The sequence below is a fragment of the Dipodomys spectabilis genome, unplaced genomic scaffold (assembly GCF_019054845.1).
Source record: "Dipodomys spectabilis isolate Male_0828 unplaced genomic scaffold, ASM1905484v1 ptg000219l, whole genome shotgun sequence".
In the NCBI taxonomy this organism is placed as follows: domain Eukaryota; kingdom Metazoa; phylum Chordata; class Mammalia; order Rodentia; family Heteromyidae; genus Dipodomys; species Dipodomys spectabilis.
The window spans coordinates 2,940,001-2,960,412 of NW_024870896.1; the positions used below are offsets into that span (position 1 = coordinate 2,940,001).

At 43.6% G+C, this 20,412-nt stretch overlaps 1 protein-coding gene across 1 annotated transcript in view; it reads right to left on the reverse strand.

Moving 5' to 3' along the window:
- Positions 1-20,412, reverse strand: part of Oca2 (OCA2 melanosomal transmembrane protein) — a 51,267-nt gene that overhangs the window by 20,530 nt on the left and 10,325 nt on the right. Inside the window, exons 7-12 of the mRNA XM_042697462.1 lie at positions 19,346-19,428; positions 18,123-18,276; positions 15,760-15,831; positions 13,345-13,410; positions 9,662-9,718; positions 8,200-8,324 (exon numbers count right to left, since the gene is read on the reverse strand). Coding sequence (XP_042553396.1) covers positions 8,200-8,324; positions 9,662-9,718; positions 13,345-13,410; positions 15,760-15,831; positions 18,123-18,276; positions 19,346-19,428 — 557 coding nt within the window. The remainder of the gene's footprint in view (positions 1-8,199; positions 8,325-9,661; positions 9,719-13,344; positions 13,411-15,759; positions 15,832-18,122; positions 18,277-19,345; positions 19,429-20,412) is intronic.

Here is a 20,412-nt window from a genome sequence, read left to right on the forward strand (position 1 = left end):
TGAGCCATCTGTGTGATAAAGTATTCCCTTCCTATCCCCCGCAGTCTGTAACGCAGGCCTCCAGTGGAGGCAAGGACTGGCACAGCCACCAGACTGTCTGAGTCAGGGATAGTGACAGTACAGAAAACCAGTACTAACCCTAAGCCTGCTCACCTTAGTTCTTTTTATCTTTTTCTTTTCTTTTCTTTCTTTCTTTCTTCCTATCTTTGTCAGTCATGGGGCTTGAGCTCTGGCTCGGGCGCTGTCCCTCAGCTCTTCAGCTCAAGGCTAGCACTCTACCACTTGAGCCACAGTGCCACTTCTGGTTTTCTGGTGCTTTATTGGAGATCAGAGTCTCACAGACTTTCCTGCCCGGGCTGGCTTTGAACTGTGATCCTCAGATTACAGGCGTGAACCACCAGCACCTGGCTCTTTTTTTTTTCTTTTTAATTATAGGTGTGAGCCACCAGCACCTAGCTTTATTTATTTATTTATTTTACTCTTTTTTTATTTGGTGGGTTGTGGGGTTTGAACTCTGGGCCTGGGCACTGTCCCTCAGCTCTTCAGCTCAAGGCTAGCACTCTACCACTTGAGCCACAGCGCCACTTCCGGTTTTCTGGTAGTTAATTGGAGAGAAGAGTCTCCTGAGAGAAGAGTTTCCTTTCCAAGCTGGCTTTGAACCAAGATCCTTAGATCTCAGCTTCCAGAGTAGCTAGGATTACAGGCATGAGTCACCAGTACCTGGCTCTTAAGGAAGCCCAGGCCTGAATTGACTTAATTCTCATTCTGATAAAAGTTTTAAAGAAATAATTAGGAGGGGGGACCAAGATGGCGACGGGGCAGTAGGGAAACGCCACAGCTCTCTCCAACCAAAAAGAGAGTTCGAGTTCCAACGTTTAATCTCCCCAAGAGACCGACAACAACAAAAAGACGAACACTCAGAGAAAAACCAGAGGTGGAAAATAACAAAAAAAAGAAAGAGAGGAAAAGAAGAAATTCAGAACAGAGAAGAGCGAAGACCCCTCCCCCAACCTTTACTGGCCGCGCGGCAGTGCGCCAAGCCGCCGGCCAGCCGGCCCGGCGGGGGCTGCCGGAGCCACAGAGACACAGGGGGCTGCTTGCAGATCACCAGGTACCGGATTGCAGAACAGCGGATCGCCAGGAACAGAGAAACCTACCAGCCGGGAGTCTCCAGGAGGATCCCACCCCACCCATCACTCTCCACCGGAGCGGAGAGGCTCCATCCCGCCAAAGCCGCCCGGCACCAGCAGCGCCACAAAGGGACCTGTCCGCAGACCACCCGCCCAATCGCGATCGCAACGACCCGGCGGGGGGCCGCCCAACCCAGCCCGCAACCACCCCAACTGAACTCGGACTGCAACAACAACTGACGGACTGCAACAACAACTGACGACCTACAGGGTGAGTACCCATCAGGGGACAGGGAATCCATCAAGGGAGACCAGAGCTGGAGGGAATCCCCAGACCCTGACCTAGACTCCCTACCCCAACACCCGGACCACAGGACCCACTAAAACTGGGAACTGTTCGAGAGCTCCACCAGCCGGTAGAGCACACTCTGCTGGCCAGGCCAGAGCAAGAGCGCCCCTGGAAGGGAGCTTAAATGCTCAAGCCAGGAACAGTGCCCCTGGGTCAAGACTACCAACAGTAGAAGAAATTTGAACTGTGTCCTCCAGGCTGCATAACCAAGGTGGTATACACATTAGCACAGGCCTAACGAGCGCGCTCCAGGCTGGGGCTGGAACCAGGCCAGGGGACCGGCGCCTGAACAAAGCAAAAAGGGTCAGAAGTGGGGCTGTGGCTCAAATGGTAGGGTGCCAGCCCTGAGCTGAAGAGCTGAGGGACAGCACCCAAACCTAGAGTTCAAGCCCACAACCAGCCCAAAACAAACAAACAAAAACACATCAGGAGCCCATAGCAGACTCCAGTATTTGGGAGAGTGCATCCAGAGCATCTGATCTTCCCAAGAGCACCCGCAGGAGCAAACACAAGCAGTCCAGGCTGCTCAACCCTTCCAAAGGCGGGAATTGCTACAGCAGAGAGCTGAGAATCCTAAGTGAATAGCAGCTGGAAATAGGCTCCCAACAGAATCCAGATCAGGCACAGACTCTCTCTACCAATACAGAATCAGCAACCAAGCAAAGACAGACACACCAAAACAAGATTGAAGAGCAGTCTCCTGAACCCCCATGCGAAAATCACAGAGAAAAATCACAAGGTTTACCACTACCCAGGACAGCAAGCTCACCTCAAAAGCCAGCAGCCACGCAGGGGAGAGCCCCAGTGGGAGCAAAGCAGGAATGGAAGACAAAAACTACATCCAAGGGTTGCTGGAGGCAATGACTCAAGAAATAAAGCGAGAAATGGATCAGAAATTGAAAGAGCACAAGGATGAACTATCAAAAGATATACAGGATATCAAACAAAAATTGGATGCAAAAATAGAAGCTGCACAAACCTCAGTAAGAAGTGAGATAAACGCCAAATTAGAGGTAATGCATACTGATCTCACCTCATTGAGAGGTGAGATCAGTACTCTGAGAACCAACATTGAATCCATAAAGGGATCCATTTCCACCATGCAAACCACAATAGAAGCCACGGTCAACAGAGTGAATGAAATGGAAGGTAGAGTGTCAGATACAGAAGACAGAATACACCAACTGGACCAAAAAGTGACAGATATGGAAAAATCACTCAAATTAAACCAAAGGGAAATTCAAGAGCAAGCAGATAATGCTAAAAAATTTAACCTTCGCATAATCGGAGTGGACGAAGGTGAGGAATTCCAGAGCAAGGGAATGCAACACCTATTTAACAAGATAGTCAATGAAAATTTTCCCCACCTCAAAAACGACCATCTTAACTACATCACAAAAGCTTATCGAACACCCAACAAGCAAGATCCCAGGAGAAACACTTCTAGGCACATAATAGTAACAATGATGGATCTGAATAATAAGGAAACAATCCTGCATGCAGCAAAAATGAAGAAGGAGCTATACTACAACGGGAAAAAAATTAGAATCACTGCAGATCTCTCCACACAAACAATGAATGCAAGAAAAGCCTGGGAAAGCACCATACGAGCCCTGAGAGCCAATAACTGCCAACCCAGACTGATATACCCGGCAAAGCTAGCATTCACATTCGATGGAGAACTGAAAACTTTTAATAGCAAAGAAAAACTAAATGAATACATAAACATTAAGCCAGCATTACAAAGAATTCTAAGAGGGGGGACACAACCTGAAGAAAGCAACCAGGAACTGGGACCTGCCCCAAACAGGCATTACTCAAAGTCTAACTGAGCAAGCACAGGAGGAAAGGAAAGAAGAAAAACTTAGGAAAACGGAATGGCAGGGACAACAATGCATCTCTCTATACTTTCTCTTAATATAAATGGGCTGAATTCGCCAATTAAAAGAAAACGAACTGAGGACTGGATCAGAAAACAAGACCCATCCATCTGTTGCCTTCAGGAGACCCACCTCTCAGCCAAACATACAAACAAACTCAGAGTGAAGGGGTGGAAAAGGATCTACCAATCAAATTCCCCCAATAAGAAAGCAGGTGTAGCTATCCTGATATCTGACAAAATAAACTTTTCATTAAAATCAGTACAGAAAGACAAGGACGGACACTACATATTAATAAAGGGAACAATCCAAGAGGAGGATATAACCATCATCAACTTATATGCCCCAAATATCGGTGCACCCAGATATGTTAAACAAATGCTCTCAAACTTACAGAATAAAATAGATCCCAATACGATAATACTAGGAGACTTTAACACGCCACTCTCACCAAAGGACAGGTCTACCAACCAGAGGATTGGTAAAGAAGCTACCGAATTAAGTGAGGCCATACTTCAAGCGGAATTAACTGACATCTACCGAGTATTTCACCCTAAAACAACACAGTACACATTCTTCTCAGCAGCTCATGGAACTTTCTCCAAAATAGACCATATCATAGTTCATTCAAGGAACTTAAGCAAATACAAAGGGATCGACATAATCCCCTGTATCCTATCTGACCACAGTGGAATCAAGCTAGCTCTCAATAACAAAGCATACCGCAGAAATTTCTCTAATACATGGAAATTGAACAGCACACTCCTTAACAAGGCCTGGGTAACAGAAGAGATCAGAGAAGAAATAAAGCATTTCCTAGAACTCAATGAAAATGAAAACACCTCACAAAGAAACTTGTGGGACACAGCAAAAGCAGTCCTGAGGGGCAAATTTATTGCCCTCAGTGCCCACATCAAGAGAATGGAGACAGACCAAGTAAATAATCTCATGTTGCAACTAAAACAGCTAGAAAAACAAGAAAAAACGGGACCTAAAGCTACTAGACGAAGCCAGATAACCAAATTGAGAGCAGAGATTAACCAATTAGAAAATCAGAAAACCATAACCAAAATAAACCAAACAAAAAGCTGGTTCTTTGAAAAAATAAACAAAATTGATGGCCCGTTGGCAAGATTAATTAAAAAAAGAAGAGAGGAAACCCATATTAATAGGATTAGGGATGCCACGGGAAACATCACAACACGCACCCAAGATATCCAAACAATTCTAACAGACTACTTTCAAAAGCTATACTCTCTAAAGGAAGAAAATCTGGCGGAAATGGATGCATTTTTAGAGAAATACAAGTTACCCAAACTGAGCAAAGAAGAAGTTAACCAATTAAATAAGCCAATATCCTATAATGAGATACAGGAAGCTATCAAAAGTCTTCCAACAAAAAAAAGCCCAGGACCAGATGGATTCACAGCAGAATTCTATAAGACCTTTAAAGAAGAACTAATACCCATACTCCTCAAGCTCTTCAGAGAAACAGAGAAGGAGGGAGCTATCCCAAACTCATTCTACGAAGCCAATATCACACTCATCCCCAAACCAGGCAAAGACCCAACCAAAAAGGAGAATTACAGGCCAATCTCCTTGATGAACACAGATGCAAAGATCCTTAACAAGATTCTAGCTAACAGAATCCAGAAACACATAAAAAAAATAATACACTATGATCAGGTAGGCTTCATCCCAGAGACACAGGGATGGTTTAACATACGTAAGTCAATAAATGTAATCCAGCATATCAACAGAGCCAAGGTCAAGAATCACATGATTATCGCCACAGATGCAGAAAAGGCCTTTGATAAAATTCAACATTCATTCATGCTAAAAGCTCTGGAGAAAATAGGAATAGAAGGAACATTTCTAAAAACAATAAAAGCCATTTATGACAGACCAATAGCCAATATTATACTTAATGGGGAAAAGCTACAACCAATCCTCCTAAAAACAGGAACAAGGCAAGGATGTCCACTGTCTCCACTCCTCTTCAACATAGTCCTAGAACCCTTAGCCAGGGCAATAAGGCAAGAAAAAGACATTAAAGGGATCCGCATAGGGAAAGAAGAAGTGAAACTATCCCTTTTTGCAGACGACATGATACTATACCTCCACAATCCCAAAAACTCCATCCCCAAACTTTTAGAAATCATAAGTCACTTCGGCAAAATAGCAGGATACAAAATAAACCCACAAAAATCAGTTGCCTTCCTATACACTGATAACGCACAGGAAGAGAGGGAAATAAAGGGAGCAACCCCATTCACAATAACCTCCCAAAAAATAAAATATTTAGGAATTAACCTAACCAAAGATGTAAAAGAACTATTTAATGAGAACTATAAAAAGTTAAAGAAAGAAATTGCAGAAGACACTAGGAAATGGAAAGACCTCCCATGCTCCTGGATAGGCCGACTTAATATAGTAAAGATGGTGATACTTCCAAAACTAATATACAAATTCAATGCAATTCCTATTAAAATCCCAATGACGTACATCACTGAAATACAGAAAACAGTCCAAAAATTTATATGGAACAACAAAAGACCTAGAATAGCCAAAACAATTCTAGGGGATAAAGACAATATGGGAGGGCTATCCATGCCGAACTTCAAACTCTACTACAGAGCTATAATCACAAAGACAGCATGGTACTGGCACAAAAACAGACCCGAAGACCAATGGAACAGAATAGAAGATCCAGATATAAATCCACAGGCCTACAGCCAGCTGATATTCGACAAAGGAGCCAAAGACATACAATGGAAGAAACACAGCCTCTTCAACCGCTGGTGCTGGGAAAACTGGGCAGCCACATGCAGAAAACTAAAAGTGGACCCCAGCCTATCACCATGCACCAACATCAACTCAAAATGGATTAAAGACCTTAACATTAAACCTGAATCTCTGAAACTACTGCAGGACAGAGTAGGAGAGACACTTGAACTAATAGGCACAGGAAGGAACTTCCTGAACAGAGTCCCAGGGTCACAACAAGTTGGAGAGAGACTCGACAAATGGGACTACCTTAAAATAAAAAGCTTCTGCACAGCTAAATCTATCGCAACTAAGCTAGAAAGACAACCAACTAATTGGGAAAAAATATTTACCAGCAATATATCAGACAAGGGGTTAACATCCTGTATATACAGGGAACTCAAGAAACTAATCCCTCCCAAACCTAACAAACCAATTACTAAATGGGCAAGGGAACTAAAGAGGGACTTCTCAAATGAAGAAATAAAAATGGCAAAGAAACACATGAGGAAATGTTCATCATCCCTGGTGGTGAAGGAAATGCAAATAAAGACAACCCTGAGATACCACCTTACCCCAGTCAGAATGTCCCACATCCACAAATCAGCCAACGACAAATGCTGGAGGGGATGTGGAGAAAGAGGAACCCTATTACACTGCTGGTGGGAATGTACACTTATACAACCACTTTGGAAAGCAGTCTGGAGGGTCCTTAGAAAGCTAAAGATTGACCTCCCTTACGACCCAGTCATACCACTTCTAGGCATCTACCCTGAACAACAGGAACCAATATACAAGGACACGTGCACCTCCATGTTTATTGCAGCACTGTTCGCAATAGCTAGGATATGGAAACAACCTAGGTGCCCCACCACAGATGAATGGATCCAAAAATTGTGGTATCTATACACAATGGAATATTATGCAGCCATTAGAAATGACAAAATAATGGCATTTGCAGGGAAATGGATGGAGCTAGAAGGAATCATGTTGAGCGAGGTAAGCCAAGAACGAAGAGACAAACGGTACATGGTCTCCCTCATAAGTGGATGCTAAATCCAAAAGGTTAGTGATACGACAAAACTAACAGGACTTAAGAAACAAAGAACTCCCGCTCATCTGGTTGAACCACTACTAAATATCCTCATGCTGCTGATCACAAATATGGTATATAACATGTGAACACTGTTATATATTACAGACTGTGGTAGACAATTTGCTCCAGGGAAGTTAGAATGAACTTGTGACTTTGAAATTATGTAATCATTTAATCACAATCAAAAAAAAAAAAAAAGAACCTCGGGGAAGGGAGGGAGGGAGGGGATGGTAGGGGGAAAACAATGGAGGGGGTAACAATGTTCAAGAGGAAGTGTACTCATAACCTCACTCATGTAACTGTAACCCTCTGTATAGTAGCTTTACAATAAAAAAAAAAAAAAAATCAAAAAAAAAAAAAAAGAAATAATTAGATATCCATGACCTGCATAACTATTTATAGAAAGATAAATAGATAAAGAAATAAATGTCAACTGAGTGTAGTGGATGGAATGAAAAGAGATGCAATTGAATCAATTTCTCAATGTGATCCTACGAAGCCTTACCAGGCTGAGTGGACCAGTCAGTTCTGTGACCTTCTGACAAGAAGTCAGACTGCCATACTCCATTACCCTCCCTCACCGCCGCCCCCCCTCCCCAGTACATGCCTCATTCAGCCCCGTGCGGGAGCTCTTACCCAGCATGTGCATAGCCTGCTGATAACTCAGGTGGGAAAGTACATGGCCAAGAACTCCTGAGACCTGAGGATCTGGGTGATGGTCTTGCCTATATCCCTGCGCCTCTCCCCCCCACAACAGCTATCTCCTGGAAAAAGCAAGGCCCCTGCCATCCAATTCTCCATGAGGAGTTGCTATGGTGACACTGCAGACGCCACAGCTGTCCTTAGCTATGCTATTATCAGGAGGAGGCTCTGTCTCCTACCTTCTTGTAAGGGTGCTACTGGAGACTTGGGACAGCCAGACCCTCCCACTCGAGTCCTGAGCCCAGCCACACACCCTTGGTAGAAGGCCCCGTCTACCTTATGGTCACAGGGGTGAAGAGGAGCATCGTGGTGACATTGTCTAGGAAGGCAGAAAGGACGGCAGCCATGAGACACAGCATCATGATCATGGGCCACACTCTCCCTCGGGATAGCTGGTATGCCTGGGGGTGCACATGCGTGGGAAGGGATTAAGTCAGGATTAGCACGTTCAGAGAATGGATGCTACGCTTCATTAGTGACTCCAACAAAGAGGGACTGCGTCAACATTTCACAGTGGGTTAAAACCTAAACCTGTTCCCTGCAGAGTTGAAAAATCTGCTAAGATGAGATGATAGTGCTCATATTGGGCACCAAAATGCCTGGACAACCTAAATCTGCCTTTGGTCTGCCTTCTTTCATTTCAGATGCTCTCTGTGTCCACAATGCCCTGGTGATGGTAAATTGGCTACCGAGTGCCAACCCTCAGTTCCTTTTACGTCATCTAGAATTTCGATTTGATAGTCTGGGTTGTACCATTTGAGGTCTCTATGTCCCTTGTGTCTGCTGGTCTTCCAGAACCTAAAGAATTCTTTTAGTGTCATGGTATCGGGAGGAAGCAGTAGCTACCTGGAGAGCTGGGTGAAGAGCTCTGTTATTTTTCAAAAGAAGTTTCCGGTTCCGTGAATAATATCAAGCTCAGCACTGGCCCTTGTATTAGCAGGGCACAGTAAGCTCTCCCTTGCCAATGAGGCCTGGTAGGTTCAGGTTAAATCCTGTAGGCCAGAAGCTGCCAGTGGAGCCCCAGGTTCCAGTTAAAAGGCTAATTATGCCAGGTACCTGTGGCTCACACCTATCATCCTAGCTACTCAGGAGACTGAGATCAGAAGATCATGGTTCAAAGTTAGCCCAGGCAGAAAAGCCCATGGGACTCTCATCTCTAATACATTACTCAGAAAAAGCCAGACATGGCCCTGTAGCTCAAGTAGTAGAACGCTAGCCTTGAGCAAAAGAAGCTCACAGAGTTCAAGCCCCAGGACTGGCCAGAAAAAAAAAATTAAGCCCTTGAGTCACAGCTCCACTTCCAGCTTTTTACTGGTTAAATGGAGATAAGAGTCTCTTGAGCTTTCCTAGCTGGGCTGGCATTGAACTATGATCCCCAGATTTCAGCCTCCTGAGTAGCTAGGATTATAGGCATAAGCCACCAGCACCAGACTTAAAATAATTTTTAATATGTAGCTCTCACCAGTCAATTTAATTAATACATACACATACCCAGCTTGAGTATTCTTTTCCTTGGTCTCTTCCTTTTATTTATAAAGGAGCTGAAAGTTTTGCTCAAAATAATGTTCAACACAGCTACATCTCACAGAAGCCTGGCAGAAGTAATTTTGAAATGAAGTGTGGCTTCTTAAAACATCTGATTTAAATAATAGCTAATTTACTGAAAAGAAACCACTATTAGAATACTACGAATATGGATGAATTGATTGACAACTATTAATTGCAATATCACACCTACCTTAATAGCACAACAATCAAAAAACCCAGTTTCTGAAAATATGGCTACTAAGATCATCTGTAAGGAGAAAAAAGAAACAGGAGCTTCTTTTAGCAGAATACTGTAATGAAACAATGTCAGCATGGTGAGCTAAGAATTTGAGCTCTTAACCAGCTCTACAGACAGATTATTTTTGTTTTCATTTGTCCACTTCCTCAACTTCTTTTTTGTTTTGGGGGGGGGGGGTCTGGTCGTGGGGCCTGAACTCTAGGCCTGGGCGCTGTCCCTCAGCTCTTCAGTTCAAGGCTAGCGCTCTACCACTTGAGCCACAGTGCCACTTCCGGCTTTTTTTCTTTTTGCTTATGTGGTGCTGAGGAATCGAACCCAGGGCCTCAGGCATGCAAGGCAAGCGCTCTACCACTGAGCCACCTTCCCAGCCCCTCCTCAACTTCTTGAGTGGAGCTCCCTTCGAAAGGTTTGGCATGTACATTTTTGTCTGAAGATCTGTCACTATCAACCCATCTAATCTTGACAACACTGTGATGATGTGTTATCATTAGTAGGTTTCATAGGAAGTTGGGGAACAGAGAAATAGATGACTTTTTTGTTGTTGTTGATCATGGGGCCTAAACTCAGGGCCTGGGAGCTGTCCCTCAGCTCTTCAGCTCAAGGCTAGCGCTGTACCACTTGAGCTTCAGTGCCACTTCTGGATTTTTCTGCTTATGTGGTGCTGAGGAATCGACCCTAGGGCCTCATGCATGCAAGGCAAGCGCTCTACCACTGAGCCACCTTCCCAGCCCTATATGACTTATTCAGTCCCAAAGCTCAAAGCAGGGAAGGAAGCAAGCCAATGGATAAGCCAATGGTCTACATAGCCAAACATTTTCAGATCCTATAATTGGAGCAGATTTTGGTTCCAGATTTTTGTTGCCAATGTAACAATCTCTGAGTTACTCTCTGAGTTTTGTAGGAACTGAGATACATATTCACTTCTGGAATTCAGGAAAATGAATTGGTGAGAAAAAACATCCTAGGTATTAATGAAAGGTCATGTCAGATTTATTCTGAATTTAGTCAGAAATTTCAACCAGTCTGAACTTTCTGGAAGGCTTTCTGTTTCACAGCAGGTGAACCACATCATTTATTTGTTTGTGTGTGTGTGTGTGTGTGTGTGTGTGAGAGAGAGAGAGAGAGAGAGAGAGAGAGAGACAGAGACAGAGACAGAGACAGAGACAGGGAGTGGGGAAGGGGAGCGGGGAGGGGAGAGTCAGTCCTAGGGCTTGAATGCATTCTACTGCTTGAGCCATAGCTCCACTTGTGTCTTTTTTGGGTGGATAGTTGGAGATAAAATCTCACAGACTTTCCTGCCTGGGCTGGCTGAAACTGCCATTCTCAGATCTCAGCCTCCTGAGTAGCTAGGATTATAGGCATGAGCCATCAGCACCTGGCTTATTTAAAAATATTTGTCTTTTCTATGTCTAGCATTCCTCCCTTCTTCCTTCCACCCAGGTGGCCAAACCCAATGCACTTCCCAGGTTCAACATAAAGATGAGCTCTCCTGTCAAGCCAGAGTACAGAGCTTTAACTTCAATCACCCCACTACCATGTGTTAAGCTTGGAATCAAGTACTAGTTCTGCCCCTTAGGAATAGTTCAGCCTTGAGTAAAAAATTGTTTAAGCCCTCCACCCTTCAATTTCCTTACCTCACCTCTGGATAGTCTATATCTTACAAGGTGGTTGAGAGAATTCAATGAAATTACATAAATCAATGAACATTCCAAAACCAGTTTTGACTTTGTATTAATTAGTTCCAACTCAGTATGAAGAATCTACTGATACTCATTGATACTCTCCCTTACCCAAGTATGGGGCTGGGTATAGAAAGTGGTACCAGTGAAGTTTCACTCACCTGACCATGGTGAATAGACAGTTATGTGGACGCCCATGTAATAGACAGTTATGTGGAAGCACATGTGGCCTTCCACTGTCCTAGGAAGAGAACTGGAACTCAGAGATCACAGTAAGTGGCCCCTGCAGATAGTTCACTGCCAGGAAATAGGACAGATAAAATAGAGTCCTCATTGTATAGATTCCCTGCCATTCCTGTAGTTCCAAACTCATAGAAACTATAGGTGCTTACTAAACTAATTTCAATGGAGAAAGAAAACAAACACTGGGCCATATTTATTGTGTCTCTCCTTTCCAAAATTCACATGTTCAAGTCCTAACCCTCAATACCTCAAAATGAGGCTATACTTGCAGATGGACTAATTAAGGGAAGTTACAATCAGGTCATTAGTGTGGAACTTAATGCAATATATATGACCAGTGTCCTCCTGAGATGAGGGGATTAAAACACCAATGCCACAGAAGGAAGAGCTTGTGAGGTCACTGTGGAGAAGAGATCATCCACAAGCCAAGGAGAAACAATGCTGCTGACACCTTCATCTTTAACCTCCAGCCTCCTGACCTGTGAGAAATAACTTTGTGTTGTTCAGACCATGCGGTGCTTTGCTGTGGCAGGTCTAGCAATGAAACATCATCATAAATCTTATAGACGTCTGAGCTGCCTCCCTTCTGCCATTCAGGTCCCCAAGCCCAGTACATTTCCCAGCCCCTAACACAATGAATGTTCTTCCCTCTGGGAAGTCTAGGTCAGAGTACCATTTCACCTTCCTGCCCACAGAGGGCAGCAGAGCAACTCTGAAGCCTAGAATAGCAGGACTCTCCTATCTGGCTCAGGAGGGACATTTGAAGGGAGATGAGAAGATATGATAAACTGCTTTACACAGAGTGAGGCACAAGTCCTTGATCAGACCACTTGGCTGTTTTGGTGTCTGCTCAAGAATGCGTAAGCAATTCCCACTGAGGTCCAAAATCCACTTATTCTGTTTGAAGCCATTCATGACTCATTCCCTACTCTAATCCACTTGTGATTTTAAAGTTTCTTTTCTACAAGTTGGCTTAATGACATTCTTCATAGTATGGAATGTCACATGACAATGTGATAAATTAGCAAACACTCAAAATGTTACTTAGGCATCTTTTTTAGTTGTTATTTTTTGCTGTGTATGTGTGGTATGTGTGTGTGTGTGTGTGTGCGCGCGCGCGCGCATACCAGCATGTGCGCGCTGAGGGCTTGAACTAGGAGCCTAGACACTGTCCCTGAGCTTTTTTGCTCAAGGCTAGGGCTCTCCCATTTGGGCCACAGCTCTACTTTTGACTTTTTTGGTAGTTAATTGGGGATCAGAGTCTCGTGGGCTTTCGTGCCTAGTCTGGCTGCCAACTTCGATCCTCAGATCTCAGCCTCCTGGGTAGATATCATTTTTCAACATACAGAAATAAAATCACTTTTCTAATATGATCACTGAAATCTTCGTGTGGTTCATCTATTTGGGATATGCCATTTTATTATAAGGTTACTAAAAGTTAAAGACTCACTTTTTAGAATGGCCATTTTATTTCCTTGTTTGACAAGCCTTAAGATGGAATTCTCTAGCTAACAACCCAAAGCCACCAGTTAGTTGTTCTGTCCCTTCTCAGGAGAAATTAGCTGAACCTGCGTTAACACTTCTCAATCAAGTCCAAATTGTCAAGAGACGTAGCGGTTTTAATATAATGATAGGATCAGCCCTAGCAGCAAACTGAAGGAGCAGGTTTCAAAAGGCCTGAAGACATCTCCTGCTAGGCAAGACTGTAATTACCATGCCAAACAGCAGGGCCAGAGTCTCAAAATCAATCCACTCCACCACGTGGGTCAGGCTGGGTCTCTGCAATCCAAGCACAAATTTGCCAATTAATCCTGAGCATCACCCTCTCAGGGGTAAAGCTCTAAAAATGGGCGGCCTTTGACCTCACCCCCCACTCATTGGGCCCAAGTCAGATTCATACCAACCACTTGCCTTTGAAGTGGGATTATATCCCTGCTAACCAGTGCATCTGTCATGTCAAATCGACTCATTCAAATACGCATTTTAAAAGTTGGAACCCTGTTCAGGGCAACTGTAGGAAGAATGTCTGTTGTTTGAACTGCAGGACTGGCCCATGAGGATGGGCCAGTCACAGCACAGGCTACATATGTCCTCCGCAGTGAGGGAGACTAGGACAGAGGACACCAGCTCAGACGGCCATGTGTCCTGCCCTCTACTCTCAAGGCAGCTCGGAGAGTGACTGAAGGGTCTACTACTAGAGCCTGACTGCTGGGAAAGGGTAAGGAGCCCAGGGCCTTGCCAGTGTGTGTACCAGCCAAAGGGCACAGAGTGATTTTTTCAAACAAAATAGATGGTTGCCACCCTATACCTTAACCATTTATAAAAATAACAGTAGTTTTAGTTTTGGTGTTTTGTTTTGTTTTGTTGTCAGTCATGGGGCTTGAACTCTGGGCCTGGGCGCTGTCCCTCAGCTCTTCAGCTCAAGGCTAGCGCTCTACCACTTGAGCCACAGCACCCAGGGCCTCATGCATGCAAGGCAAGCACTCTACCGCTGAGCCACATTCCTAGCCCTAGGTCCAAGTTTTTAAATTGTGGGACATTTTACCTGTAGGAGGGTCATTTGTTTATACCAAATCTAGTCAACAACAATTCAAAAAAATCTAGTAAAAAAAATTTAAATCCTTTTTTTTTAAATAAAAAAAGGGGGAAGAGATGGTACTAGGGCTTGAACTCAGGGTCTTACACTTTCACTTGGCTTTCCTTTTAAGGCTGGTGCTCTAGTACGTGAGCTATCCCTAGTGCAGCTTTTTGGGTGGTTAATTGGAGGTAAGACCCTCACAGACTTTTCTGCTCAGGTTGGCTTTGAACTACAATCCTCAGATCTCAGGCTCCTGAGTAGCTGGGATTACAGGCACAAACTGTTAGCACTTAGCTAAATTCAAGTTCTAAGGCTATTGACCAGACCACCATAAACCATACCACACTCATACCCTACTAAATTCAAGTTCTTACTATTACTTTCAGGATAGTCCTAAGTTTTAATGTAATATATAGATATGTATATATCTATATATATACACTAATATATTAACTATGGTATATAATTATATATACCAATATATAATAAAGAATGAACACACCTCCTACATCCTTTTTATTACTTATTTATTTCTATTAGTTATTTATTTATTTTGTTATCCTTAAGTAGTCGCACAATGGGGTTTCAATTGAATGTGTCAGTTTGTGAGTACAAAGAATCTTGATCATATTTTATTCTTAATAAAAGAACTCTTTATTATAGCATGTATTTTTATATTATATATTTATATATTTTATATTAGTGTAATAATTGTACAATGGGTTTGCTTGTAATACTTATATACATGCATACAATTAATGTACTTCGATCAAACTCATCCCTGTATTGCTCTTTTTTAACTTCCTCTCTCCATACCTCTCTTTTAAAATAGTTATTACTGGTTTTCATTATGCTATTTTTGTTTGTGTGTGTGTGTTATATCTACCTCCTATTATTCTCTTCCTTAATTTTTTAAACTAGTCTTTGTTCTTGGGTTGATTTGTGGACTCTAAAACAATCCATTGAGTTCTGTACAGTTGTTTTCAAATCCAGTCTGTGGGTGGCTGCCTTCGGGGGTGCTCTTAGCACAGTTCCAGCATTGCCCCTCAAACTACCACCCTCCATCTCCAGGGGCACTCAGCCTCTTTATTTCTCTACATAAACTCACCACGCTGCTGCCAGATGGAGCATGCTCAGGCCCTGATTGGACACCATCAACCCCTGCTGGGGTCTCCAGGAGCCCCTGCTATCTATAGGACACAGACCCAGCCCCAGGGTCTCGCGCCTCTCTGTGTCTGCCTCGAATCTGCCACTCTGGTTTCCAAAGGCTCTCCACACCAGATCCTGCTTGTTACACTGCTCAGCTTTGGGACAAATGCAAGACTACAAGAAATCTTCAACCAACATGAAGACTATGTTGGCTAAAATTCAAACGATAATCATCAATGCTACAGTTGGTGAGTTCATACCTTTAGCATGGTTCCTGGGCAAAAATGTGGATGTAGCATACCAAAGAATTAAACAGAGCAAATAAGGCCTATACCCCAGAGTACTCCTCCGTGGGACAGGCTGCCACGTGGTAAGCAGCAATTCGGAACATTATGACTTACGTCACCAACCACAGCCAGAGCTGCTAATGCTGCGAGAGCCCCCAACATGGCTGCCAGGGTTCTGTGAACAATCTGGAAAGAAACAGAAATTATTTTATTCCAGTCTACAAAAACTTGGGTTGACACTGTATATCACATCATTCGAGTGATAAATAAAATCCAGGTGCTGGCGGTTCACACCTGTAATCCTTGTTACTGAAGAGGCTGAGATCTGAAGATCCTGGCCCAAAACCAGCCTGGTCAAGAATGTCCATAAGATTCTTATTTCCAAGTTAACTACCAAAAAGGCTAGAAGTACAGTCATGTGGTAAAGCACTAATCTTGAACAAAAAAGTTCAGGGACAGAGCTCAGGCCCTGGGTTCAAGCCCCAGGATCAGCAAAGAAAAAAAAAAGATAAATGAAAGCTGGGTATCAGTAGCTTATACCTATAATCCTAACTACTCAGGAGGCTGAGATCTGAGGACCAAAATTCAAAGCCAGGCCTGGAAAGAAAGTCTGTGAGACTCTTATTTCCAATTAACCACCAAAAAATCAGAAGTGGAGCCATGGCTCAAGCGGTAGAGTGCTCACCTTGAGCATAAAACCTTATGGACAATGCCCAGGTCCTGTGTTCAAGCCTCAGGACCAGCACACACACAAACACACACACACACACACACACACACACACACACACACGATTTATAAAAAGCAAAGGGAAAAAGGCTGTTCTAGAATAAAAGAGACATACAGATAGAATAACAAGACCCCACAAGTAAATCTTGTTCAGCCATGGAGGACTCAACTTACATTCCTCACCAAGATTCCCTACTACCAGACATCCATGGACTCAGTTCTAGAACCTTCCTGACCTTGCCTCTTGCTGCTCATCGACTTGACACTTCCAAGGTGTTTCTTGTACCTACTAAGCTCACCTGGAAGTACCTCCTCAGATTCCCATTTTTCTCTCTCCTTGCCAGCTCCACACAGGGAGCCAATGTTCTTGCTGACCTGTAAGGTCTGGTTTAACAAGCTAAATCAGCAACAGAACCACCCAAGCCAGGAAGGGTTTGTCCTTTCATTTAATTTGCAGAGCCACACCTAGAATTTTCTAGGAACATCGAGATGATAGGACTTCAGGCCTTTTGGGGAGATGGCCATTAGCAAATGGATAATGAGGAGAGATTCCTCCACACACCTGACCTTCACATGCGTATCCTGTGATGCAGGAAGGAGGGGTGCTAACATGCCCTCCCATACATGAAGACTCTGAATCTCAGACGAGTTCATACCTTGTCTGCTCAAGATCATACTTGGCTTGAGCTATGGAGAATAGAAACCCTGTACATATTCCATTTTCTTACTGTGCTTTGGTGTGCATATGTCGTGTGTGTGTGTGTGTGTGTGTGTGTGTGTGTGTGTGTGTGTGTGTGTGCACGTGCGCACACGCGGGCACATGCATGCCAATACTAGGGCTTGAATTATACTAGGTGTTGAATACTAAATTTGAATACTAAGGTTTTAATACTAAGCCTTGAATACTAGGGCCTGTGTGCTGTTTATTAGCTTTTTTGATCTAGGCTGGTGCTCTACCACTTGAACCACAGCTCCACTTCCTGATTTTTTGTGGTTACTTGGAGATAAGGGTCTCTTGGATTTGTCTGCCTGGGCTGGCTTTTGAACCTGGATCCTCAGATCTCAGCCCAGTCTTAATTTCAGCTAGGATTTTAAGCATGACCCACGGTTGCCTGCCTCTCACTATGACTTTGCTGGTCCTTTCAGACCACATCTTGCCCTACGCCATGTCCAAGATTCAACAACTATTCGGATACAGTGCTGTTTTCTACCTAGAATGAAAGATGTGCCAATTCTAACAGTGACAGTATTCTGATTCGATTAAGTTAGGATTAAGCCAGGACTACCCTAAGAAAATACCTATCAAATTAAAATACCCTGCATGGCACAATGGAAGGGGTGAACTGATCAAGATGCATTGTACTCAGAACCTGACTTATGGAATCATAACCTCTTGGTACAACTACTTACTAATGATTTTTGTGGGTGTAGCTGCTTCTGGGGGGTTGAACTCAGAACCTGGGTGCTGTCCCTGAGCTTTTGGGATCAAGGTTACTACCATATCACCCTACCACTTGAGCCACAGATTCATTTGTGGCTTTTTTGCTGGTTAATGGGAGATAAGAATCTCATGGATTTTCCTGCCTGGGTGGGTTTTGAACCACGATTCTCAGCTCTTGGCCTCCTGGGTAGTTAGGATTACAGGCATGTGTGCCACTAGTGCCCAATCTTGATCATATAATTTTTAAAATAAATAAAATACCATGTGTGAGAGCTGACAGATCACAAAGAGCGGACACTGTCATTACCTCAAATATGATCAGCACGTAGACTCCCATGAGAATGATGGCTGCAATGGTCACTTGTATTTCTGCACTTGCCCAGTGGAACTGATGAGCCAGCAAGAGAGGAACAAGCCGAGGCTGCTGGAGGGAGGCCCGGATGCTGATGGAGACAGCCTCCCTGCAGAATGAACAAAGACCTTGGGTCCAGGCCAGAGAAACAAATCCCTAGTCAGCAATCCATAACCCTTCCCTCAGCGACCTTTCTAGCTCAAGTCAACCTTGGCTGGAGCCACAGTCCACATGGATTGTAGAGTGATTTGGCCTGACACTTGATCTGACAGATGGAAAGAAACCTGATCACAGGTGAGTGGCTAGGCTGCAGGACACAGTTTTTCTAGGCCAATCAACGAGGGCTATTCAGCTCCACAGGCTCCACCCACCTCACTGTGGGAAGAGCCAAAGACTGCACCTGGGACTTAGCCATTTGCTCCCCTCACACCCCCTTCCCCAACATACCTGACTGCCAAGAACAAATATCAGTGCCAGTTATCTACACACCACAAACAAGAATAAGCAAGTTATACTTTACAAAGTTGTCAATAACTCTCATTGCTTTGTGTCTACTTGCCCCCTCAAATTCATATGCTAATGTCCTAACCCTCATCATCTCAGAAGGTGACTGTGGTAAGAGGCAGGCCTCCTTGCTTGCTTTATATTATAGAGCTTGTAAAGGCTAAAAAAGAAAAGTTCTTAGAGCAAGCCCTAATCCATTAGAGCTGGTGTCCTTATGAGAGATTAGGATTCTGTTTCAGGGATGATACAGTAAGAAGACAGCCATCTGTAAACCAGGAGAGGCCTAGGGGAAACTGGCCTGATTGAGTGGCTGATCTTGGAGTTTTAATCTCTAGAACTGTAAGGAAATAAATACCACTCTGTCCCGGAGCTTGTGTGCTCAAGGCTACCACTCTAACACTTGAGCCACAGCACCACTTCCGGTGTTTTTTGTGGTTGATTGGAGATGAGAGTCTCCTGGACATTCCTGCCTGGGCTGGCTTCAAACTGTGATCCTCAGATCTCAGCCTCCTGAGTGGCTAGGATTTACAGGCGTGAACCACTGGTGCCCGGATTAAGCCAACTTTTGAATCACCCTCATCTCAGTTGTTTTGTTCCACTAACAGAAAACAGAGCACAACAGTGAGTATGTCTTAGACACGCTGGCCCAGGACTGTCTTCATCCAAGAACCCACCGGCTCAGTATCTCAAAGGTCCTGCTCACCACCAAGTGTTCACTTCTTCTTGGATTTAAAAATACCGTCCAATTGTGAGTAACCTGTAAAAGCCAAAATGTAAAAGAAAAAAAAAATCATAGTAAGACTTTTCACTTGAAATGCCATCTGGGATCTGGAGCTACTAGGTTTAGATATTTGTTGAGAATAAGAAAAATAGGAAGAAAAGAACAACGAGGAATTTTCACAGAAGATCCTACATCCCTGAATTCAGGAGGTTGGCCAGGTGGTGTTGGGAAATTCTACAATTCAGAGAGCATTATAAAATAATAATACATAAAAGAACAATGCAATGCTCAGAACATGAAGTTCTTTTGGAATGATTAAAATGCTCTAAAATTTTTTTAAAAAAAGAAAAGCACAGCTATAGACTGACTCTCATGCATGATCTGATCCTAGCTACTCAGAGCCTGTCAGAGCCTCTTATTAACCAGTAAAACACTAGAAGTGGAACTGTGGCTCAAGTGGTAGAGCACTAGCCTTGAGCAAAGAAGCTCAGGGGGGATTGGGAAGGTGGCTCAGTGGTAGAGCACTTGCCTTGCGTGCATGAGGCCCTGGGTTCAATTACTTAGCACCACATAAGCAAAAAGAAAAAAGCCGGAAGTGGTACTGTGGCTCAAATGGTAGAGCAACTAGCCTTGAGCTGAAGAGCTGAGGGACAGAGCCCAGGCCCAGAATTCAGGCCCCATGACCAGACTCCCCTCCCCCAAAAAAAAAAAGCTCAGGGACAGCACCCAGGCCCTGAATTCAGGCCTGAATTCACGTATACACACATACACATCCTATATATACAGTGTTTGTGTATATATATGTATATACACTATTTGCAGTACATATATGTTATATATATATATATGTTTTATATATATATATGTTATATATATAGTGTGTCTATATACATATGCATATACATATATATTGGACTATTGGACTATTTCCAGGATCTTCTAGGATATCAAAGCCCAGGGTGTATGGTTCCCTTAATAAAAATGATGCAATATTTGCATATAACCTACATACATCCTCCT